The following is a 24398-nucleotide window of genomic DNA, read 5'->3' as shown; positions in this document are numbered from 1 at the left end:
CATCCCCTCAAATTTTTGTCCCATTTTGCCCCTGCATAAAAAAAAACTCAGTTTTTCAATTTTGGCCGACCACCCCTCCCCGCCGCTGGCGCAACCCCACGAGGGCCCCACCGCGCGACCCCACCCCTCCCTTTCGCCGGTCGACCCCACCCCTCTCCATCGTCGGCGCGACTCACCCACCCCGATCTCCCTTCTCTCTCTCTCTGCAGTCTTCCTTCTCTCTCCCCTCTCTGCCTCCCTCCTTCACCGAACCACCATGGGTGGCCAGTGGGACTCCATAGATCTCCAGATCGGGGGTCACGTTGGGCACCCATGGTGGTCCGGTGAGGGAGGGAGGCAGAGAGAAGGGAGAGAGAGGGAAGAAAAGGAGAGAAGAGAGATGGGTCGCGCCGGCGATGGGGAGGGGTGGGGTTGACTGGCGAAAGGGGAGGGGTGGGGTTGCGCTGACAGCGGAGAGGGGTGGCCGGCCAAAATTGGAGAAATAAGTTTTTATGCAGGGGCAAAATAGGAAAAAATGGGCAACAAGTTAAAGGGGTGGTCAACTGAGTGGTTTTGGGTAGTCTGAATAGCCTCCCTTGTGGAAGTCACCAATTGGGCTTGTATTAACATCTAAGGCCCAGATATGCAAAACCTGTCCAGCTTCGAGTCTCTGACGTCCGACCTTTTTCCAACTTTTCCCAAACTCCAACCATCATCTTCGTTCCTCTTCTCTCCAGCAGGAGTATACTTAATGCTGTACTTGTTCTCCTAAATATCATCACCATTATTCATTTTGTCCGAAACCCCAAACCTGAAGATGGCCGGCGGAGGTACCCATTCCAAGGGCCCACTCCACAAGCCATCTTCTTCTTCCTCAGCCTCCAACCGCAAATCTCGCTGGGAATCCTCACCCACTATCGCCGCCACCACCACCACCACCACCAAAAACAATAACCCACCCGACCCAAAACCCGCCAAGCCTACAACCGGTCCATCCCCCAGACCCGGCCCAACCTCGAGCCCGGCCAATCCCAAGCACCCAACCGCCCCCTCTCCTGGAGCACCATCCTTTCCCTTCCCCGACCCAGCCTCCTTCGGCCCACCGCCTCCGCCCGTCTATGGCTTTCACATGCTCGAGCGCCGCACAATTGTCCTCGCTGACGGTAGCGTTCGATCGTATTTTGCTCTCCCGCCAGATTACCAGGACTTCCCTCCGCATGTGGACCCTGCCGGTCGGTTCTTGCCTTTTGGGCCTGGTGGGCCTCCCGCCCCGGATTACTGGAACTCGCTTGGGCTTGGTGGGCCGGCAGAAGTGTCGGCGAAGAGGAAGTACGGCGAAGAAGAGGAGCAGAGGGATAAAGCAGCAGCAGCAGAAGAACTCGCGAAGCGCCGGCAGCAGCAGCAGTTTATGCAGTATGCGAATCCCAATAGGTTTCCGGTGGTGGGTCCCGGCGGCGAGTTTCTGGCGGGAACGAGCAGCCCCTTTAAGCAAGGTGGTGATGAGCAGAGGGCTGCCAAGTACATGAGGATTGGTGGTGGGGGTTATGAGAGTAATGTGGGTTATAGGCAAGGTGGTGGTGAAAATGTGAAGCTTAAGCATCATCAAGTTGATCAGAGCGCGTTAAAGAAGGCATTCCTTCACTTTGTGAAGCTAACCAATGAGAATGCGGCGCTGAGGAAGATTTACTTGGAGGATGGGAGGAATGCGCCCCTTCATTGTCTTGCTTGTAACAGGTCTCATACAAATTATTTGCTCTCTTTAAAGTTTGCTACTTTAAAGTTTGCTCTCTTTATATGCTCATTGTTAATGATAGAATGTTTGTTACATTGTTTTGGGCATCTTTGTTTTAGAGTGGGTACATAGGCAACAAGCTCTTCTAGCTGTTAAAGTTTAGGATAAGTGGACATGAATGAATTGTACGAACTGTGTCATGTACATTCCCCCTTGCCATGTATTGATAGTATCATCTATTGGCCTATTGGGTGTGGTACTTATAGTGCATACGTTTTGAAGGAGTATGGAGGGAAGAAGGGAGCAAGGGAGGGAGTTTTGATGTTTTAAGTGATAAGGATGCCTAATAAAGTAATAGCATAAAGCAGAGAGGTCAAATATTGTCCACATAGGTAACAATAGTGAGTTTTTTTTTTTTTGGTTTTTGTTTTTTAAAGAAATTTAAGTTGTATATAATGCTATTCTTGTTGTTGTTAACACAATGTTGGTCAAGTTTAGGTGAAGTTTCAGGATAACTATGTGTTGCTCTGTCTTTGTGTGCAATTTATCTGTAATCTTCTAGGATATGGTGCTTTCCATCTAATGCTCTAGCCATGTGTGCACACGGGCACGCACTTTGTGTTATGTGGTGGTTGTGAATCTAACTTGTTTTATTTTTTTTTGCTTGTTCTCTTATATTTGTCATAATGGAAGGGGCTATCTCTTAATTTATTACTGAAAAGTTTACTTTGGTGTGGAAGTCTTTGTTTCCGTATCTCTTTTAGCTTAAGGATTAAATAGGATAAGGAAGTTTTATTTCCTTATTGGTTGCACTTTCCAGCAAATATATTAAGCTTTAAGGAAAAGACGCTTCACTTTCGGTGGATAATGAAGAGCAGAGTCCCCTTTTCAAGGGAAAGTGCAGAATCCCACTTTGTTTTATATGAGAGTTGATTGTAGGTTTCTGAAAGCATGCTTACTGCCTCAGTGGCTAAGCTACAGCTTGTTGTATGGTGGTAGCTGTTTAAAGTGTATCTCCAAGGAGGTTCTAATTTCATATTTCTTGGTTGTGAGCGTATGAAACTGGGAGTTAATTGTAGAATCTATTGTATCATCTCTTAGAACTCTATATAGCTGACTTACATTGATTCCCATAAGTTAATTGTCTCATTTGTTTGATAAGTTAGGCTATTTTTTTTTTCGGTCTGGATGATTTAGGCTATTGTTTGATAAGTTAGGCTATCTTTTGATAAGCAGTATTATGGGAAAATGTGCTTTCATTGCATTTTCTGCTTATTTGGCTTTGGTGACTGCAAGGCCATGTCAAGAATTCAACAAATATATTTAGTCAAATTAGAAAGCTTTAGTGGGTTTCTGTTTCCTAGTTAATCAGTTGTCTTGATTAATACATGTCTTATTTGCTTACACTACTGATGCTTTCTTTTCTATATAATCTTCTTATTGGATTGGTAGGCACCTTGTTTAACGTTTGTGTTGGCATTTGATGCAAAGAGTTTGTTCGATTTCTTGTAATATAATTATTGGGCTGTGATAATACTTTTTTTTAATTTTATAGGAACAGTGTGAGAATACTGAGAAATGTGAAAAGAATCATCGGTGTTTTATAGGAACATTAAAGTCTTTCCTAGATGTACTGTGGAAATTCTAAATGTGTGGTTAGGAGGAAGAGTCTTAGTGTATTAGGTTTTTAAATATAATCTCCAAGAATGTTTGGAGTATCACCAGTCTGCTGCTTATTATGTAAGAGGAACTGTATTATTTTCTATTTACAAAATAAATAATCTTTGTGTAAATATCTATTGTTTTCTTTGTATATTAGGCTTTTCTTGGATTTCCTTTAGAAATCTGGACTCCAACGGTGATCGGAGTATCACCAGTCCTTTACTTATTATGTAAGAAGGGCTGTATTATTTGTATTTACATCATTACTTTCAGTAAATGCCAATATTTCTTGTATTCTTCGATGGTAAAGGTGGTTTCTTATTATTCCTTTAGCTTTGGTAATATAAGGTTGCCATATTTGTAAGATTTAAGGACCATTAGTTAGATGGTAGCTGAAAAAACCTGGTTTGTCTGGCAAGAGTTGATTTGAGATGAGCTTGCCTTTTGGTATTATTGAACATGGTCTGGCCAGGCTACAATTTGGATGGACTGAGCTTGGTCATTAGAAATATATTGGACTTGGTCAAGTATCAGCCCATCCCAACTTACAGGCCATTATTCAGTGCAATTGAATGGAAGTAGGATGTGGGCATTGAATTTGATCTTTGTGTTTTATTTCCATTAGAGGGTTGGTTGTCTATACACTTCTTTTAGATTGTTGTAAAATGTGTTTGTGTGTTTATGGTTCAATGTTAGTTTTTTAACTTACAAGTGCTATCTAACTTGTTTCAAAAAAGGCAATAAGCCAATAAGCTCTTCGTTTATGAGCTGTTGAAGTCTAGAGGCTAAGTTTTTCGATTAAGTCTTTTGTAGTTTGAAATTGTTGCAAATACGATTTATTTCTTGCTGGAATATGTATGAAAAGATTACTTATCTGTGCTTGGTGTTTAGTAGGATTTCGGTGGTTTAAAAAAGCTTTATTTTGAATTTCATTCATGGTATATCAGTGTAGAAACTTGTTTGGTCAGTTTCTGTCCTTTGTTATAAATAAAATTGTGCTTAGTTGATTGGCATTGGTTACACTTACACAATGTGTACAGTAACTTCCCTTTTCAATTTTCATGCATTCTTTCCCGTCATTGCTAGACAGAGTCTGGAAATGTGAAAGACAGGGATTTAGTTATAATGCGTTTAAGTTTATTTTATTAGTAAGTATTGCATATGTATATTTCCTTTTTACTTAACAAAATTAGATGCCTCTGTATATTTTGTTGCTGATTGGTTCTGATTGGTTTATCCTTGTTGACTTCTGAGTTCTGTCTGGAATCTGAATTGTGAACCATTCCATTTTTAATGATTGGTCTTGAGTTTGTGATTTGTGAACTTTCACCCATAAGCCACAGGCAATTGAAGCTGATTAGCATGTTGACTTTTCTTGTAGAAACAAATGATACTGATTCTCACTGTGGAATCTCTACAATCTTTATACTCATTTGCTTTGTTTCTTATATTCTCGCTTGCAGCTTTTATATTAATAGGAATTTAGTAGATGCTTGTTCATGAATTTCATGGGTGATGTCTTTGTTGCTTTACTCTTATTTCCACCGTTCCTCTTCAATAAGTTGACAACTTGACATTTCTTGCTCTTAGCTTTGCATTATTCAAGTTTGACTTATTTGCAGCGTCATGTTTCTTGTGTGAACTTTACAAGAACCCCTGCCTAGCCGGCTCTCTTTGCCATTCGGTGTACTACCTCTGCCTCCTTTGCTCCTTTATAATTTTAATCCTAGACCGCATGCCATCACTTTGCATGAATCATCCCACATGATTAACTTACTAGAACACTTGGACTTCCTGCGTGTATGAGTCAAAGAGACAAATTTTTGTAGGTGGAAATAATATTAATGTAAAGACCCGGGATATTAGTTTGTATTTATTTCTCCCCTGGCTTTTAAAGTAAACAGGGTTTGAAACCAAACTTTTCCTCAGGAGGATATCGGGGCAATTCAGGTGAGATCCAACTTTCCATTCACTCATAGGATCCAGGAGGGCTCCTCTCTTCTTGAGATCACTATGCTTCTCTTCCTTTTGAATTGAAACCTTTGTAGGTTTGTGGTTCAGTTGACCTAGTTTGTGTGATAGAGATTAGTGGTAACCTCCAAAAGTATTTCAGCAAAGCTTTAGAGGCCAACTTTGCTTACCTAAGGTTTATATGAAAAAATTTTGGATTTCTGCTTTGATGTTTGACTAGGAGGGTGTGGAACCTAAGCCCTCCTTTGCCGCTGACGTTTATTTTTTACTTGTTTTCTCCTTGAAATTTTCTGCATTGTAGTGGAATTGCATCCGCCAATGTGGTTAAAACTGACCCTTTTGTGTTGCGGTGTTGAAGAATTTAGTTTGCACTAGTTACAATAGATACATTTGTTGGCTCCTTATTTGCAGTAATTACACCAATACATGATTTTTTTCATATGGATGGTGCTTCAATATGTCGTCCAATCGTTGCAAATGAAAGAATGTGCTGCTAATGAAAACAATGGTAGTTGTTTTTCTGATGTTGGATAGGCTTGTGCTTACATTTATTTGTGCATGTCCCAAGCAAACAAAATTTTCCCTTTTTCTGTTTTAAATCATTTACCTTGTGTTAGGGTCTTACATTAAGTGAAAATACCAAGGTGATATCATTTTATGAGACTATGAAAATGAATCCTTGCATATGATGATATGAACTCATTAGAATATTCCTGGTAAATGCATATTCTTCATTCCCCTTTTTGAGTTCAAACTTATAGGGTCATAATGCTCTCTGAGAGGTAAACCTGAAATACAATGTTCAATTCCCTTGATATGCATAATTTCAGGTCTTCTAAAGATTTTCCAGATATGCATAGTCTCATCATGCACTGTTACGACTCAGATAGTGCTGACATGCGTGTGCGTGTGGATCACTTGGGCTTACACAAGGCCTTGTGTGCATTAATGGGGTGGGACTACTTGAAGCCTCCTGATAACTCAAAGGCATATCAGTTCCTTTCTGCTGATGAAGCAGCAGCAAATATGGATGATCTGATTATGTGGCCGCCCATGGTGATAATTCATAATACAGTTACAGGAAGGAGTAAAGATGGCCGCTTGGAGGGTTTGGGCAATAAAGCAATGGATAGTAATATTAGAGGTATAATTTACTACTTCATACTGTGCGTTATTTATGCTGTTTCTATCAGAATGTTCCTGGGGAAAGGTTGGATTGGACTCATGTCAAGTAAATGCTCTGCATGCATCCTATTTTAGCTGTGGGCCCCTTCTTTGAATCTGCAGCATATAATATATTCAGGGGACCATTTTTAATAATTTAAATATCCTTTTTAGGTGGAGCCAACCCTTCCTTAGATACAGTATACTGCCCCTCTATTCCATAGAATATCTCTGCTTGTCTCCCTCCTGGAGAATTAATTAGTTATTTTAAACCATTCAAACTGTCCCCATTTTACCAAAAAAAAAACCATTCGAACTTTGCCAGTTTTGATTCTTATAGGTTCCACAATGTTTACATATAATCTTACCCATAGTAGCAAAAGGATAATTGAAGGGCAAGACAGGTGAGGTAAAAAGAAAAATTGTGCATGCTAGTACCTCTTGTTTTAACGTCACCATTTACAGTTTTATTGATGTTATTTGAGTGTGGAAAGGGAAGTGTGCATGTGAATTAGTATTAGTGCCTCCTTTTTCATAATAGTTTGATTTTATTTTAGGGTATTTTTTCCTTTTTTTCCCTTAATATGTATTATATATATTTTCTGGAACTCGGGGATAAGTTTTAGAAATTTTGTTATGCAAAGTCTTGATCATACTGGAATGGCCTTAGAGCTAAGTGTCAAATATAGAATGCATTTCTACAACTTGCAGCGATTAGGCCATGTCGAGATGAGTTGTTGAATCTCATTCTTAATTTTTTAATGTTTCAGCCTATGGTTTGTCCTCTTGTTCGTGATAATAGTCATCATGTATGTACTTGCTGAATTGCAATCCTTTTATTTTTGTTGTCCAGTTTTAGCTGATGTCGAAGAAGTCTGGTATCATCCTTTTTTAATCTGCTTCTCCTCCCCCCAAACCGCGAAAGGACCCCAACACCTTTTTTATTTTTTTATCAGTTTTGACATTGCTAACCATTTTCTCGACTTTGGACGGAACTATTCCTAAATTCTGTGATGTAGTGACTTTAGATATACAATTACTAACCTCTGTGATCCAATCTAGTCTACAAAGTTATTAATTATAACCCAGTTAAGCTAAACTGTTGTATTCACATTTAATAGTTCATTTCTCTACAACCCTTCATATTTAATTAATTCGTTCATTGTAAATTTTGTGTGATGAATGAACTAAACCCTGCACATAGGCATGGCTTTTTCCCCATACCTGTACAGCTCTGCTATTTAGCTAAGAATAAGGAATGTGGGTTCGGATTTACCTGGATCTTGGACTTCTGATGTTAAAGTGCAAGGAATTATAGGGCCTGAAGTTGTTAGTTGTAGTTTGCTACTCTCTTGGTTGGCAGCTAAATTGCAATCCTTCTTTGAATGAATGTCTTCTTTTATTTTAATCTTTTTTCTGTAGATCCTATATGTTAATTGCCTATTGGAACAGGTTGGGTATTTGTCTCATGTTGGGTGATTTTGAGGGCGAAGAATATTTGTCTATGGTCTGAATTCCTACCCTACCTAAACCAGTATGCACTATCTGGCTTTTGTTGTGTAATTGTTGCCAGCCTGAGCATTTTTTCCATTTTACCTTGTCTGTGCACTATATGCATGTTTCAACCTGTTAACCTAACTGAAAACTAATGGCTTAAGTGGGTTTGGACAAGTTATCATATATTTTCCCCCCTTTTTGAGCACGTTGTTTGATACTATATGATAAACTTCTGATCCTCCAAGTCCATGCACTTGAACTCCAAAGTCAACTCGGGCTGCATGCTGAGAATGTGTTTTTTCTTTTTTTTGATATCTAGAAATCCCCCAAACCCGCTTCGCAGACCCGGGCTCGAAGGGGCATTGTTTGGCATAATGAGCAATGTTCTTTTAGATCTCCCATAGATAGAACCTAGATAAACTTGAAAAGAATTACTCTACATGTGTTTTGCTTGTTTAATAGGCTTGGTTTTTGCTAGTTTAGGTTGTTTCTCTCCAACTCTCTAACATCTGCTTAATCTGTTTTCCCCTCGTGCTTGGCTTTGTTATTCAACTGCAGAATGATGGAAGTTATGTAGGATGGTGAACCTAGCCTGATTGGAGAGTTGATTCCTTGATTACACGTCTGCATGTTGTGAATAACATATAGAACTACTACTTTTTGTGTTTTTGATAGTCTATCCTCTGTTTCTTTAGATTTTATACCTTTTTGGCTGATTCTTTTACGTTTTTATGCACATGAAAATAGATATTTGCAGTCTGGTGGCGGTAATGTTTGAGACTATATGTGCTTTTCTAATATATTTTCCTTTCATTAGTCACTAGTACATATGGTATATTTCCCTTGCACCATGTGAGACCCTCACCCATTAGTTCAGTAGCTATCGTGCCTTTAGACATTGGTCTGGTGGCCATCAACAGAACCATTTTCTTAATGTTTCCTAATGGTAGGGGGTGCTTTGAGTCGTGTTGGGTTTTTATAGAGAATCTGAAGCTGGCTTTTATGGCTGCCGGCAGCCATTCTCATGGCATTTCATATTTCAATTGTTACCCTGATAATTCTAAGGGCTTCATTGTGCACTTAGAATTTGAATAAAATAAAATAAAATCGAGGTCCTTGACAAGTTACCTGTTTTCTTCTGGCATTCCTGGTATACAGAACTTGGATTTGGCAGTGGCAAGTCAAAATCCTTGTACGGTAGAGATGGTCATTTGGGTATAACTCTGGTTAAGTTTTCGGGTGATGAAGCTGGCCTTAAGGACGCCATGCGAATGGCAGAATTCTTTGAGAAGGACAGTCATGGACGCAAGGGCTGGTTTCGTGTACAGCCCCCGGTGTTGGGCCTTAAGGATGATGAGAACAATCCAAACCTAGTGAAGTTGGTGAATGTGGACGAAAAGTTTCGAGAGAAAAAGCGGATCCTTTATGGCTATCTCGGAACTGCTTTTGATCTTGACAAAGTTGATTTTGACACAAGAAAGAAGGTTGTGATTGAAAGCCGGAGGGAATACAAATCATCCAAGTAGATTCCTGGCGACATTCAAGGTATTGTAGTTTTTTTCAATATATTGTGTCATTTACTATTTAAGTTATGTCATGGTGTGGAAGGCAATGGAAGCGATAAGTAATTTTTGGGCAGCATTCATAAATGTGGTGAGGAGTGAAGCCTTTAAATGCCTGCCAAAATACTTTTGAAAATGTAATGGTCTACCTTTGGTGGTACACAGGTTTTTCCCGGTACAGCTTTTGCAGTACTTAAAGTCACAAAAGGAGAAATTCACATCAACAAAGAGATTAGAGTGCTTGTATGACTCTGAACTACCTTGTCATCTGGCAATCACAACAAGTAATTGTGTAGAATAATTATGTAGAGTAAATGCTTAATAACTGACTTTGTTTGGACAGTTGGAATGAACTTGCTCAGCCAACTGGAAGTTTAATGTACCAGGACTAGAGAGTTACTTTACACCATTTCTATGTTAAATGGGATGATGTTGGCTGAGTTTGAGTGCCCAGGTTTATTTAATGACATCGCGCCAGTACAGAAAAAACTTCCATGGGACATTGGGATGATTTTATGTTTTATGTATCCATGTCTTTCATCACGAGAATTTGTCACGTGATGATTGTCACGTGATGATAGAGGTAGACAGAATGGGGTATAGGACTGTCTCATACAAGTTTTTCTCGTTCAATACATTCACAGACCGCATGCATAGAGAACTAATTCGTGTGCACAGTAGCAACCCTTGTAAAAACTCAAAATATTGCTAATGGGCTCAACAGTCCTATTGGCCCAAATGCATGCATATGTAACCATTACGGCCCCTAGAAAAGAAGACCCCTGATTTTGTTGGTAAATTGCTATATGCCCTAACAAATTTTGATCAATACATACCTCCATAAGAAATTCTCAAAATTTCCAAACTGGTCTATATTTCGGATAACTATTTGTCTTCATTTTGAGATGGATGTAGATGGGGGCGTCACCCTCATCTCAGGACCAGCTTAACTTATTTGTTTGGAAATGAATTGTCTACTAAACTTGCTTGTTTTAATCTTATTCATGTATTATAAATATTAGGTTATGTTTGATCCTATCAATATTTAAAAGTGTTATGATTCTATCAATAATGTAATGAGCGGAAAATTTATCCATTCACTTAATCACCCAGCAATGAATTTTAATAATCGAAACCGTTTATATTTTAGGATATTATTCAAAGATCACTTTTGTAAAAAATTAAACAAATTAAAAATTGTTTAGTCAATATTATTTTAATTTTATTTTTGACGGATTATATTTATTTGCACAGTTTAAATGATTTAATAATTACTAATTTGGTTAATTTTATTACTCTTTTGCTCAGATATCTCGTTGAATTTACAATAGAAAGCTAAAATTAAAAGTTAAACAGGACATAAAAGACCGAAGATTCAGATTTGTTGTTTCCAATTGTTCTGTTTTATTTCCATTTTTTTCATAAAAAATAGAAAGATTCTTTTTGTTAGACATGAAGGAGGGTTGTTGGTTTTAAAGTGTTTTTAGACCGTAGATAGTGAAGTTGTGATTGAGGACTGATGATGATGCGCATGCACCCAACCAAAGTGAGTGAGTCACTGAAACAGTGTACAAAATAATGTACACCTCTTCACTCTTGATCCGGCAATGTCTTTACTTTATCTGACTCCATCCATGTGGTGGTCTCAGTGGGCCTGCCCCACCCCACCACCCCCCCTACCTACCTTTCCCAGCTTTTCATCTACCCTTCTCTCTCTGCTTTTCTCTCTGATCTAACTTCGGTTTCCGGGAAAGTAAACCCCCGCATCCAAACACCCCCAATCCCACTTTACCCATTCTTATCCTGCGCACCTTCACCCCTCGCGCTCACTTTAGCGCCTTCTTCTGCTCCTGTGTACATTCCTTTCATTAACTACCCTTTGTCAGACGCCTCTACACGTGTCCTGCTATCCTCCGTCCACGTCAGTACAATATCTTCTTCTCTCCTACTGTCCACCACGGCTAGCTTAGCGAGCTGCTTAAGCTCAGCTTAGCTTTGGTTTGCTTTGCTTTATCTCCCTCTCTCTACCTCCAATTCTAGGGTTTCCACATTCTCTCTCTCTCTATCTTCTTCTTTACTTGGCTACTGTGATAAGACCGTACAACAATTATGGGGTCGATCGCCGATCCCGGCGAGTTGACCGAGTTGACTCCGCCGAGCTTCGACGAGTTCCAGAGGCAGACCTCCCTCATGACCAGCTGCACTCTCCTCTGGAAGGAGCTCTCCGACCACTTCTCGTCCTTGGAACAGAACCTCCTCAAGAAATCCGAGGCCATCAAGCGCAAAATTCAAACCCTAGAGCACGAGACCAAGGAGTCCCTCAACCAGCTCGAGCAGCGCGAGGTCACCATCAGAGACAGCGTCGAGATCGCGCTCGGTAAGGTCGAGGAGACCAAGGAGGCCGCGCTCAAGGCTCTGAAGCGAGGTCGCTGCGACGACGACGAGAACGGTGAGGTGGACGATGGCGAGGGATTGCTGATGAAGCTCAAGTCTTTGTGCTTGAGTATGGATTCTGGAAGGTTCTGGAGCTTCGTGACTGGGAGGAAGAAGGAATTGGAGGCTCTGAGGGCGCAGATACCGAAAGCTCTCGCAGAATGCGTCGATCCGGCGAAGTTCGTGCTCGAGGCGATATCGGAGGTGTTTCCGGTGGACAAGAGACTGGAGAGGAGCGACAGAGGCAACGATTTGGGTTGGGCGTGCGTTCTGGTGCTGGAGTCGCTGATTCCGGTGGTGGTCGACCCGATGATCGGGAAGTCGAGGCGTCTGCTGACGCCGAGCGTGAGAAAACGCGCCAAGGAGATAGCCGAGACTTGGAAGGCCAGCTTGGAAGAGCGAGGCGGCATCGAGAACGTCAAGACCCCTGATGTTCACACGTTCCTGCAGCATTTGGTCACTTTTGGAATTGTCAAGGAGGAGGATGTTGATTTGTACAGAAAGCTTGTTGTTGGGTCAGCCTGGCGCAAGCAGATGCCAAAGCTCGCCGTTTCGCTTGGCCTCGCCAACAAAATGCCCGGTGTGTTGCTAACTCTACCTTCTTCCTTTTATTTTCTTGTGTTAACCACATATACGTTTTTTTCTTCCTTACATGAAAAATGGGCCTGCTCATGTTATGATCGTTTGGTTCTCTTCGTTGAATAACTAGTTTTCAGCGCAATTAGTTGCTTATAGTTTCTGTAAACTGTGTTCCCATGAAAGTGACGACGCTTCTACGTGATTAGTAAATTTTGAGTAAGACATAATTGATCAGGTTAGCTTACTTCCTGTCAGTGGCCGTTTTTTTAACTTCCAACAAATCCATGTCTCGAAATCAGTTGAGGAGCAAATATTAGATGGCTTTTAACAGAACTTGGGATCTAAGATGTTGCTTACTATGGAAAGCATGCCCTTTTGGTGGTTGAGTTGGATTGCGAAAAATGGAATAATGGTTTGGAGAAAAATGGAATTGTAAATTGATTTTTTACATTCACGCTTTTTGTCACACAATTTAGAAATTTCTGCTCTTTCCAATGATAATTTGTACTATCATTCACTAGTGATTCATATTTTCAGCATTGCTCTTCAGCTGTTCCAATTTAATTGTTTCCTTTATACATTACACATGACTGTATGTTAGATTTATCTATATCCCTTACAATTATAAATGCCTCTATGAAGAAAAACTTGTGGATAGTATTCCAATTGATATTGTATGTGCACATGTTTTGTAAACAATCCAGAACTCAATTTCCAGTTAACTTTAATGCTCTTCATTTTTTTTTTTTAATGATTTGAACATTATGATGATATCTCATTGACCTTGTAGTTGTACAAGGATTTTTCTTCTATGAGGGGAAGTTTTTCGTCAGTTTTTCTTCAGAATGTTTAGATATGGTTTATTAAATTTACAGTAAGAGGGGCCATTCTCATAGTTTTAATGTTTGGAGGTTGTTGTTGTGTGCAGATATGATTGAAGAATTAATCAGCAGGGGACAGCAGCTTGATGCGGTGCATTTCACTTATGAAGTTGGCCTTGTGCACAAGTTTCCTCCTGTTCCTCTGCTTAAAGCTTTTCTGAAAGATGCTAAGAAAGCTGCAGCTTCTATTTTGGAAGATCCCAATAATGCTGGGCGAGCTGCGGTATTATTTCAATCATTGCATCCTATTCTTGTTTCTTGATCTCATATGTTGTGATTTTCATTCCTGAATATGCTTCTCAGAGTGGCGTCTGGTTCTTTCACTCTTGCTATCTTTGGATGCAAAGATAGGAAGGAAAGAAACTGATGGGAGATAAGATGCTTGGAGGGAATTTGATTTTAAATAGTTTTGGTGTGGAAGGAAAGAACTAAAGGGAAAGAAAATGTGAATAAAGTTATCTTTTGTCTATAGAAAAAAAATAAAGGTATGAAAATAAAGATGGAACATCTGATTTTATTATTTTGCCTTTAGCCCCATTGAATGGTCACTTGTTATTTTAAGTTTTAATGAAGGGCAAAGGTCAATACAACATTTCAAATTACTGTTGGTGTGTTTCTCTTCACTTCACTTTCTTTTTGTGGGTGGATCAGCCTCCCACTTTCTCATTCCCAAACAAGAGAAAGCCACATTTGACTCCCAGTTTTTTCTTCCTTCATTTTCCTTTTTCCCACATCCCCTCTCCCAAATGATTGGGAGGTGAGAAAGAGAAAAAAAAAAAAAAGGGGATGTGAAAGGAACTTTTCCCTTTTTTGGGTATTAAGGAAAGTAGAAGGGGCATTCCCCTGCCCCCACACAAATCCTTCTCTCCACTTATGGAGAGAAGCCACCTACAAGAAATACATGATATGAACATCTTACCCTACATTAGATGTATTATATATTTTCACTTTCTTTCCTCATCTTATCATTGATTTTGACTCTATTTCTTTTTTTGCACACTCCATTTTAAACATGAACAATTTTCATTCCCACAGTTCTATTTTATTTCATTGCGTATTTGCTCCCATAGTGTTTATGTATGTTGACATATGTTGGAACAAGTTTATAATTTGATCAGTTTGTGATAATGGAACTCTGATAATTGGGTGGAATATGATTTATACTTTATGCATCAATTAACAGGGCAAGGCGTAGCAGGAAATTTTTTAGCTTCTCATATGCAGAAGAAAGTAAATTACGGACCTGCATTTTCAATCGATCAGTAATCTTTTCTTATATTTTTGTGCAGAACCTAGCTGGACGCAAAGAGCAGTCAGCACTCCGGGCTGTCATCAAGTGCATTGAAGATTACAAACTTGAGGCACAATTTCCTCCAGAAAACCTCAAGAAGCGCCTTGAACAGCTAGAGAAGGTGAAAACAGAGAAGAAAAAGCCAGCTGCAGTCCCTGCCAACAAACGAACACGAGCCAACAATGGAGGTCCTATGCCTCCGGCTAAGGCTGGACGCTTGACAAACGCATATGTGTCTTCTTTCCCTGCACCTCCTACATTTGTCAGGTCTCCTTCCCATGCTCAGTATCCTGCTGGGTTCTCACCATACCATTCTCCACCCACCATGTATGGCAGCAGAAGCCCACCAACCAATCCTTATGCATACTCACCTGAAGCAGCCCCTCCTCCTCTTGCCGGACAGTACCCTGGAGCTCCCATGAACTATCCTGCATACGGGGGTTATGGAAATGGTATGGCACCAGTTTATCAGCAGGCTTACTACCGATAGATATGACAACTTCGTGAAGATGGTAACCACTGATATGATGACCCCAGTCTCATCTGCTTTTATAATGGCTTGTTTGTAATCACTAACCGTTTAATGGTAGCGATGTCTGTGTGTTAATCATGTTATTTCTCATACTTCTTGCTTTGTCATGGTGGGAAGTTGTATCTCTAATGTTGATCAAACTTTAGTACTAGGTGATTGTGAAAAGTTGTTAGGATGACCTGAAAACATCGACTCAAGGTACTACGACTGTTTGTCAGTTTAGTTGTAGAAAGACTGTTCTTACTGTTCTCTATGGTTCTCTCTCTCTCTCTCTCTCTCTCTCTCTCTCTCTCTCTCCGTTTCTTGATTGTGTTCAAATTGGACCAAATGCCATTGGTGTTGGATTTCTGATTGTTATTCAAAATTTATTGTGGTGACAACCAGCACCTGATGGTATTTGATTCCGTTTGAGCACCTTCCTTTCTGCCTTGTCAAGAACCAAATGCATGTTCTACCATTATGTCAAAGATCTACCTGTCCGCATAGCATGAATGCATGATAGTAACTAGGTCATGATCATAATATGAAAGTGCAGCAGTGGGGATAATATCTGTAGGTTGTTAGGTTAGTGGGGTCATGAATGCTTGTTTCTTGTTAAATCTTAAAAGAATTTTTTTTTTTGGGCTCTCAAATAAGAATCGTGGGGTTGCTGATATTGTAATTATCTTTGGAAATTGATTTTATTCTATTTCTAGAAATCTATCTTTTGAAGCTCGATCTCTTTAAAAAAATATGTCTACTTTCTATGTGTTAAGTAATTCGGTCCTCAACAATAATATGTAAATGGGCAATAATACATCAGATTAACAACCAAATCTTTCCTACAACAAATAAATAACAGTTGATTTTAACTGTTGAAGATCCTACAATTTTTTTGGTCAGATTTTGTGCGTAACATTATCTGTTTCATATTATGAGTTCGAGTGGTGTCATATCACGTTGAATCTATTTTAAAGTAGTAAATATACTAAGCTTATGTGGTAGTCCCATTTTATCCATATCTTACAAATGTATGGTGGACACGCGCGTCGATTAAAATTCCTAGAGAGAAACTTATTTGTATAACAGGCGGCAAATCTCTGTGTTCTTAAATCCCACATATACTCTACGCAGTAGTCCCACACCCACACCCACCATCACCATCACCATCACCATCACGACGAGTTTCTGTTTTCTCATTTGACAATCTTCTTCATTTCCAACTAGTTTAATCGGAAAATGGCCTGGGTTCCATGATTGACCACCTTTGCCCTGTGTGAACGAGGTGCAGCAGTCGTCGCACACCAGTTGTTTGATGCTTTGCTCCTTCGAGAACTCTCTCTCTCTCTCTCGCTCAAACCGAAATCTAGTACTAGACCCACTTTAGCGGCGGAAGCAACCGACCTTGATAATGTTCTCAAGGAGAGGACTCACATTTGCTTCAGTAGTATATCCACATTTCCTTTCCAAGGCTCCTACTTTTTGCTGCAAGGTCGCCACCATATTCCCCGTTATTGATCATTCGGCACAAGTTGCTTATTACTCTAGTAGCGTTCATCCTTCTCCGCTGTTCCCCTCCGATGCTAAACCCCATTCGGACAGTTATGATATTGAGCTTGTTGACAATGATGCATGGCGGGTTTCATCGGGTTTGGCACTAGCGGGACGAGGAATGGAGGGTACTGCATTGGAAGCAAGTTCCTTTTTAGAGGAAGTGGCTGATGAAACCGTTGATAATTGCTCTCTGCCTGTTGAGGGTGACCCGGATTTTGATGACATTGATAATATGAGAGTTCGCGGCCATCTCTTCTATAAACTTGACCGTGACTCCAAAGAGTTCGAAGAGTATAATTTCGACTTCCATCGCAGGAAAAAGACTTCTAAGAAGAAGGATGATCCAAAGGAAAGTAAAAGAAAGGACAATGATTTAAAGGAGAGCAAAAAAGACAACCCGGTTCGTGATTTGTTCTCCAGAAGTGAGAAACAAGGTAGAATTGTGAAGGATTCTCAGCATGATGAAATGGACAATTCTTGTGTTGGGAAGAAGAAGCTGAGGACTCCGACTTTTAATCAGCTCACGGGTCCTTTCCATGAGCCATTTTGCCTGGACATTTACATATCGAATGCGTCTGTTCGTGCCTGCATTGTACACCGGGCGACCAGTAAGGTTGTTGCCGTGGCACATTCCATATCGAAGGACATGAAGTTCGACCTTGGTTCATCTAGGAATTCAGCTGCTAATTGTGCTGCTGTGGGGGCAGTTCTGGCTCAGAGGGCATTGGCTGATGATATCTATGATGTGATTTACACACCAAGGAAAGGGGAGAGATTGGAAGGCAAGCTTCAAATTGTACTTCAATCTATCATTGATAATGGCATTAATGTGAAGGTCAAGATCAAGCAAAGAATGTGGAAGAAACCCAGTTCCTCATCTGCAGCCTAGGAGCAGGTGGTTTGCTATTCTGACACAGTCAGCGCCTTGATTTTATGTTTCATTTGAACTAACCATGTTTCTGATGGTTAGAGGGCTGGATGGTCAGAGCTATGCTGATGAATTTGATTCATTTTATGAGATATAGAAGCTGGCTTAGACAATTTCTACAACACAAGTTTTCTGCTTGGGAATTACTTTTCAAGGAACTAAGAGGATTGACTGCCCTCCTCTGCTGAGAAATGAGGACATTCAACAACCACCCTGATGGCGTAAGATACTTTGGTTGTCTCTCCTCCATTGTTTCCACACCCAAAACAAGCACAAGAGGAATTCAAGGAATCGATTGCACTCACTTAATTACCTAGCATTATTAAAACAGATTTAGGACCATCTCATCAGATCTCCTGAGGATATCGGTCTGTAATGGATGAACAATAATGACCATTTTTTTCTCCTTCTGCATTGTATAGCAATGTGTTATAATGAAACTTTGGAATGAAGCTGGAGAAAATTATTGCATTTATCATCTGTTTAACTTAATAAGTTGATTAAACTATTTGCTCCATCCAGGTCGCAACCAATCCAATTAATGGCCTATACAATCATATGATTTCAACAAACAACATTACTAGTCAAGTACCAATTGATAGCAGCACATTCCTTTATAAGTGAGTAAGTGATAAAACAAAGCAGATATTATTTCTATTCAACAATCCATAACTCAATACAAACATGGGTCAAATTCACTACCCAGTTGCCAAAATCCAAAATTTAGTCATTAGCTGTTGCTAATTGCAGTGATAGGAGCTCATCTTCCGGGATGGTCTTAATGTGACAATCAGACTGTGGGTAAGATACACACAGCAATGTATAGCCACTCTCCACCACATCATCACTGAGCATACCTTCACTCTGGTCAACCGTGCCGGCCAGAAGCTTAGCAGGGCAAGTCATGCACACCCCAAGCTTGCAGTCATGCGGCACAGACAGGCCAGAGTCCAATGCCTTGGCCAGTATGGTCTCATCAGGCTCCACCTCCAGCTCAGTAGACCGACCCTCGTGCTCAACCACCACCTTGTAGGACCGGACTATGCAGGATCGTCGTGAACTGTGGCGTGGCCACCGGAGATTGAGCTGAAAAGCAGTGGAGAGTTTGGTGGGGTGTCCTTGTTTGGGTAGAGTGAAAGAAGGAGATGAAGGGAAGTGAAACAGGGTTGCCATAGTGTTAATTTCTGAGGCAGCAAATGAGGGACAGTTTTTGTGGCAGTGCTGCCTCTGTGCTATTGTTTATGGTGTGTGGCAAAGGATAAGGTTTTGTAATAAGTTGGTGTTTTGTGGTTTATTAAACAAAACAAGGTTGTGCCCGTGTCAATGTTACAATATGGTTTAAGTGAAAAACAAGGGAGATGGGTTCGTCTCAAATTTTTGTGAAACATCTTCATGCAATGCATAAACCATGAACTGTGAAACAATTATAATAAAAATTTGAAACAATTTATTGTGACATAAATATGGATGTTGAATCCCAAATTGGGAATTCGCTATCAAATCCAAATCACATACCATCTTTGCCCAAAAGAGTAACAGGACTTCAAAACAGGCCAAATTCAATAGAATCCAAAAAGAAAGAGCACTGTAATTATGACGTCATACTTCAGAACCAACATATTTCAGAACCATATATATTGGTGGGTCGGTAGCTCTGTTGTTTGATCTTCTTAACAGGTCGTGGTTATCAGCTTTGACGTGGAGATTATCTGTCAGTGTCAAGGTGATATTCTCTGTTCTAATTTCTTGCTTAATCGTTAATCATACTCCAGAACTATTATCATTTCACTAATCACATCCGCAGTAAGCTTATAGTTCTGCAACATAAATTCATTTTTGGGGTTTTCAGAACAAAAACGAACCAGCGACAAAATCAACTCATCCTGATGATCTGATCATAATCAAATAACGAAAATCATAAAAGAAAGAAAATTTCTTTATAAGGTTGCAGTTGTGTGTATTAGATTTTCCAGTCTTAGGTTGTTTTATTAAAAAAAATGTTTTGAAAAAGCAGTTATTAAAAAAAAATTCTTTTTTTATTTATTTTTCTAATTTTCATAAAGTGAAATTTCTTGTATTATTGGTTATGACTTAATTTTATTTACCAAGTGGCGTTTTTGCTTGCAGTAATCTGAAAAGGGGAAAATGGCAGTGGAGAAGTCTGGCATAGCCAAAGATATTACTGAGGTAAGTAAACCAGGTTTTGTGTGCACTAAAATGTGTTGGTGTTGTGTGGTTTGCTTATAATACTAGGAACCCTTTGTTTCATTGTTTATAGTTAATTGGAAAAACCCCATTGGTGTATCTGAACAATGTTGTGGATGGTTGTGTTGCTCGAATTGCTGCCAAACTGGAAATGATGGAGCCCTGCTCCAGTGTTAAAGACAGGTATAGACTTTTAGTTGTACAAATCTTATTACCTGGTCTTTTTTCTTTTTTTGTTTAGATGATTATGCTTACTGTTTTCAGGGCGGTGATGATCTGCAAATGTTGTGCTTTTGCTTTGATTATCTATTAAGGTTCCTAATTACGGCATTGTGTACTGCAGGATTGGTTACAGTATGATTGCAGATGCGGAGGCGAAGGGACTTATTACACCTGGGCAGGTTAGTTGTTTGATAGAGAAACCTGTTGGATAGGAGTGTTATTTTCTTGAAGAATTTGTGCATAGAAAAGAGGAGGCAACCACCTACCTGATATAATTGCTTAATTTCTCCACTAGCATGCTTTTTAATTCAATTTCCAATGAAGAAAAAGATGCAACTTTTCTTTTATCATTGGATGTTTTAGCTGGAAACATTACTTGCATGTGTTATTTGTGAAGAATTTTTGCATTAAAAGATGTATGTGAAAATTGTGAACCCCTTATTAATAGTCTGAATTTTGTACCACAACATTGTTTGGTTTCACCAATATTATGAGCTTGTTATAATGAAGAAAAGATGAGATTGTTATTTGTTGAAAATTGTGAGCTGACAGATCTTCCTTGATTTTGACTTCGGTTGGTTGGTTGTTGTTTTCTGAAGAGTGTCCTCATTGAGCCAACAAGTGGTAATACTGGCATAGGATTAGCCTTCATGGCAGCAGCTAAGCATTACAGGCTTATCATCACAATGCCTGCTTCAATGAGTCTTGAAAGAAGAATCATCCTTCTAGCCTTTGGAGCTGAGTTGGTTCTCACAGATCCTGCAAAGGGCATGAAAGGAGCTGTTCAGAAGGCTGAAGAGATATTGGCAAAGACACCTAATGCCTACATGCTTCAGCAGTTTGAAAATCCTGCCAACCCTAAGGTATCTACTCAATCAATTCCATAGCATATGTAGCCAATGCATTATCAAAAAGAAAAGAGGTATCTTGTGCTTGGAAAAATCATGTCATTTATGTTATTGTAGGTACATTATGAAACCACTGGACCAGAGATATGGGAAGGCTCAGGAGGGAAAGTAGATGCTTTTGTTTCTGGGATAGGTACGGGTGGAACCATAACAGGTGCAGGGAAATTTCTCAAAGAGAAGAACCCTAACATAAAGGTTAGCTTGAGTTTTGAAGGTTAATTTCAAAAGAAATTATCTGGGAAATTTGATTTTGAGCGTTTAAGAAGGCCAGAACATAGCTTGTCCTGTTTTGCTGCTCTTTCACTTTGTCTTATTGTTTTTTTCTTTTTCTTCCTTTAATGTTAGCTGTATGGTGTGGAACCAGTTGAAAGTCCTGTCCTAACTGGAGGAAAGCCTGGTGAGCTAATACTGCATTGCTTCTCTGAGATTATTTATATTCCTTGCATAATCTGGCACCTGCAATTTAGTTACTGGCTTTTTCCAATGATTTAGGAAACAATTTATGCACATAAATGTGAACCACCTTTAATTTGGAATTATTGCATCAATAAGGTTCATGGTATAAGAAACTTTTAGCGAGTGAGTGAAGTGGGAAATTTGTGTTTTGTTACAAACATTCATTAACAAAATAGAGATATAGTAGTATGCCACAGACGTTCATAATAGGTATTCAGTCTCAGGAATGTGATACTTTCTATGGAGATAAGGCTGTGTTCTAACTAATCTCAGCTGTGACTGGTAGGATAGATAGGAGTTTCTCTGAGGAATAAACAGTTACTGCTTGGTGGAACGATCCTCTGCTTATGTTCTGTTATTGATGGAATGTTTAGACTCCAAGGGTTTATTTTCTGCAGCTTAAAGTTGTCAACTTTAGTTGGCTGCTGATTTATATAGTGCCAAGTTTTTCTAACAGAATCCTTCTAGGCTTTGAGCTTGGAAACCCCAATTCCCCCATATATTGTGTAAATAATTTGGATTTTCCTCAAGCTTATATATACATATATATTTTTAATTAAACTCTTAGCTGACAAGTCGGTATATATTGAAGGTCAATTCTAGTTTTATATAATGGCTTCATTCTAGTTAATCTAATGAATGTTGCTTTGCTTAAAATAGAACAGGGAGTTTAAAATTTGGGGTGTTGCTGACATTAATTATTATGCTCATATCAATGTAAAGGTCCACATAAGATCCAAGGAATAGGTGCTGGTTTTATCCCTGGTGTTTTGGAAGTCAGTATCATCGATGAAGTCGTTCAAGTAAGGCTCAAAGGTTTTGATTGATCTTAATCTTTTAAGTGTATGTCATATTATATATATCATTACATTGTTATTTGTGATACAATCATTCAGAAAAATAGCTCACAATCAGGAAACATTGTGCTGTGCTTGGTAGAGTGTTATGATGGAGGAAAATATACACGGCTAATAATTTGTGCGAGCTTATGTAAACATGGTCTATGATTTTTCATTTTGAAGAGGTTCACTCTCTGCAAAATGACGGAGGAAAATTTACAATTTGTGAGATTAATACATCTCCAATTATATTTTAATTTAAAAAGAGGGTAGCATGCACATTAAGTTGCATTTGATACTATTTGCTTTTTTATGACTCCATCACTAGGAATAGGAGAAAAGAAATGTTGTTATAATATATAACATCAGAAGTTGAATTAGGGCATGCTTGTTTCCCATTTATTAGTCATTTCTAACTGCTACAACTGCTTTACCAAATCTGCAATGTATTGCAGATATCAAGTGATGAAGCAATTGAAACTGCAAAGCTTCTTGCACAAAAAGAAGGTTTGCTTGTAAGTTCTTAACCTAACAACCAGTAGTGAGTTAATATCTGTGCTTTTGGGCCATCAGATTTGAATCTGCCATATTTATGTATCAATCACTGTATTGCTGCCTTAACTTTTTAGTCCACTTACAAGTACGGGATTATTTGTTCCAGGTGGGAATATCATCTGGCGCTGGTGCCGCCGCTGCAATTAAGATTGCAAAGAGACCAGAGAATGCGGGAAAGCTCATTGTTGTAAGTTGGATCATACCCCTTCTCAGTTCTAGACTACTAGTTGACCTTGTATTATTGGCATTTGGCATACAGAATTGTCTAGTTGCACAGAGATATGACATTGGGCTATCTCTAAGCATAAGGTTCCAATCACTAAATTGGTTGCCTTGAACTATTGATTTCTGGGATTACATTACTTAGGCCCTACAATATTTTCTTATTTTGACCATCAGGAATATGATACTTCATCAGGGGTCTGATGGACCCTTTCTACTCTAGCCTTAGGCCAACAACCAAGGGTCAAGAAACGAGCTTGTAGAAAAATATTGGGCAGGGTTGGATCTCCCTTGATCCAAAACCAATATCAACCAAGGGAAATTTGAGGTTATTAGTATATATTAATATGATTCAACAAACTCAAAGCAGTTAGTACCAAGTTGGCCATCTTTATGCATTTACAGAGGCTGCATCCTTAAATAAAACTCCCAATTGCTAGGGGCATTCTTAAGTTGTTAAGAGATTTAGTAGCTTTAGTTTTTATCCTTCTTCACTTGACTCAACAAATTGGGTTATTTCAAGAGTGTGTATCTCAAATTTCATGGCAGACAAACAGCGAGTTTCAAGAGTGTTTGTCTTTATTTTGGGTAGCCCATGCCTGATTGTGCCTCATGCTTTCTGTTCCACTGCTAATTGCTTTCCATCTTCATTACTAATTCATGTAGGTGGTATTTCCAAGCTTTGGGGAGAGGTATCTCTCCTCTGTGCTGTTTGAGTCGGTGAGACGGGAAGCCGAAAGCATGACTTTTGAGCCTTGACTTGTTCCCTGCTAGTTTCTGGCTACTTCAAAATTTTGACCAGTGAATCTGAGTACATCACACTTCTTAATATAAGGAGGGATTATCTGGGTTTCTTTTTTCCCTAAAATCTGAAAACATGAGCTTTGAGCCCTGAGTTGTTCCCTGATTTTCTGGCTGGTTCATTGTTACCTTGACTGGTGAATCTGAAATGATCAACTTCTTAACTGAAAGTTGGAATGGTAAAATTTTTATGACATCTTATCACGATGAGCATTTCACAACCGACTCCTCAAACTAAAGTGTGTATGCATGGTAGTTTTCCTTATACAAATTTTTACCAAATCATACCATGAAACACAATCGCTCACTCCTACTAATTCACTTGTCACTACTAAAATTCGAACTTGGCACAAGTTTTTTTTTGTTTCATCAGATACGATAGCTAAATATAGGAGAATCTTCACGACATGCAAGATCATATCCGTCACAAATATCAACACGTCATG

General features: G+C 39.4%; 5 protein-coding genes across 8 annotated transcripts; 4 read left to right on the top strand and 1 right to left on the bottom strand.

Moving 5' to 3' along the window:
* Window positions 1-648: 648 nt before the first annotated feature.
* Window positions 649-10315, top strand: LOC147294083 (RNA recognition motif XS domain protein). 3 transcript variants are annotated; one of them, XR_015120184.1, is made up of 5 exons: window positions 649-1713; window positions 6175-6488; window positions 9164-9550; window positions 9733-9810; window positions 9911-10315. XR_015120184.1 is itself a non-coding variant. In XM_086230606.1 (4 exons), exons 1-3 carry the CDS (start codon window positions 797-799, stop codon window positions 9529-9531), a joined length of 1599 nt encoding a protein of 532 aa, XP_086086732.1. In that variant the 5' UTR covers window positions 650-796; the 3' UTR covers window positions 9532-9550; window positions 9733-10313. The 3 variants fall into 3 exon arrangements, 2 of the variants coding, with proteins under 2 accessions (XP_086086732.1, XP_086086731.1); XM_086230606.1 differs by having other exon boundaries at window positions 650-1713; window positions 9733-10313; XM_086230605.1 differs by having other exon boundaries at window positions 650-1713; window positions 9164-10315.
* A 1137-nt stretch (window positions 10316-11452) lies between these two features.
* Window positions 11453-15534, top strand: LOC147294082 (FRIGIDA-like protein 4a). Its single transcript, XM_086230607.1, has 3 exons — window positions 11453-12580; window positions 13508-13683; window positions 14750-15534. The coding sequence occupies exons 1-3, from the start codon at window positions 11677-11679 to the stop codon at window positions 15239-15241; spliced, it is 1572 nt and encodes a 523-aa protein (XP_086086733.1). The 5' UTR covers window positions 11453-11676; the 3' UTR covers window positions 15242-15534.
* Window positions 15535-16298: 764 nt separating this feature from the next.
* On the top strand, window positions 16299-18239 carry LOC147294081 (Ribosomal L18p/L5e family protein). The gene is made up of 2 exons (XM_086230608.1): window positions 16299-17711; window positions 17787-18239. The coding sequence occupies exon 1, from the start codon at window positions 16674-16676 to the stop codon at window positions 17703-17705; it is 1032 nt and encodes a 343-aa protein (XP_086086734.1). The 5' UTR covers window positions 16299-16673; the 3' UTR covers window positions 17706-17711; window positions 17787-18239.
* A 134-nt stretch (window positions 18240-18373) lies between these two features.
* On the bottom strand, window positions 18374-19104 carry FDC1 (2Fe-2S ferredoxin-like superfamily protein). Its single transcript, XM_086230612.1, has one exon. The coding sequence runs from the start codon at window positions 18915-18917 to the stop codon at window positions 18468-18470; it is 450 nt and encodes a 149-aa protein (XP_086086738.1). The 5' UTR covers window positions 18918-19104; the 3' UTR covers window positions 18374-18467.
* A 295-nt stretch (window positions 19105-19399) lies between these two features.
* Window positions 19400-24167, top strand: LOC147294079 (cysteine synthase-like). 2 transcript variants are annotated; one of them, XM_086230609.1, is made up of 11 exons: window positions 19400-19467; window positions 19872-19931; window positions 20023-20132; window positions 20293-20350; window positions 20771-21034; window positions 21137-21274; window positions 21425-21476; window positions 22259-22338; window positions 22830-22889; window positions 23036-23116; window positions 23818-24167. In XM_086230609.1, exons 2-11 carry the CDS (start codon window positions 19890-19892, stop codon window positions 23908-23910), a joined length of 978 nt encoding a protein of 325 aa, XP_086086735.1. In that variant the 5' UTR covers window positions 19400-19467; window positions 19872-19889; the 3' UTR covers window positions 23911-24167. The 2 variants fall into 2 exon arrangements, with proteins under 2 accessions (XP_086086735.1, XP_086086736.1); XM_086230610.1 differs by lacking the exon at window positions 19400-19467 and adding an exon at window positions 19568-19688.
* The last annotated feature ends 231 nt before the right edge of the window (window positions 24168-24398 follow it).

The sequence above is a fragment of the Dryas octopetala genome, chromosome 2, assembly GCF_963921425.1.
Source record: "Dryas octopetala chromosome 2, drDryOcto1.1, whole genome shotgun sequence".
In the NCBI taxonomy this organism is placed as follows: Eukaryota; Viridiplantae; Streptophyta; class Magnoliopsida; order Rosales; family Rosaceae; genus Dryas; species Dryas octopetala.
Note: the sequence above shows the minus strand (reverse complement) of the source record. Positions and strands in the feature narration are given on the sequence as shown.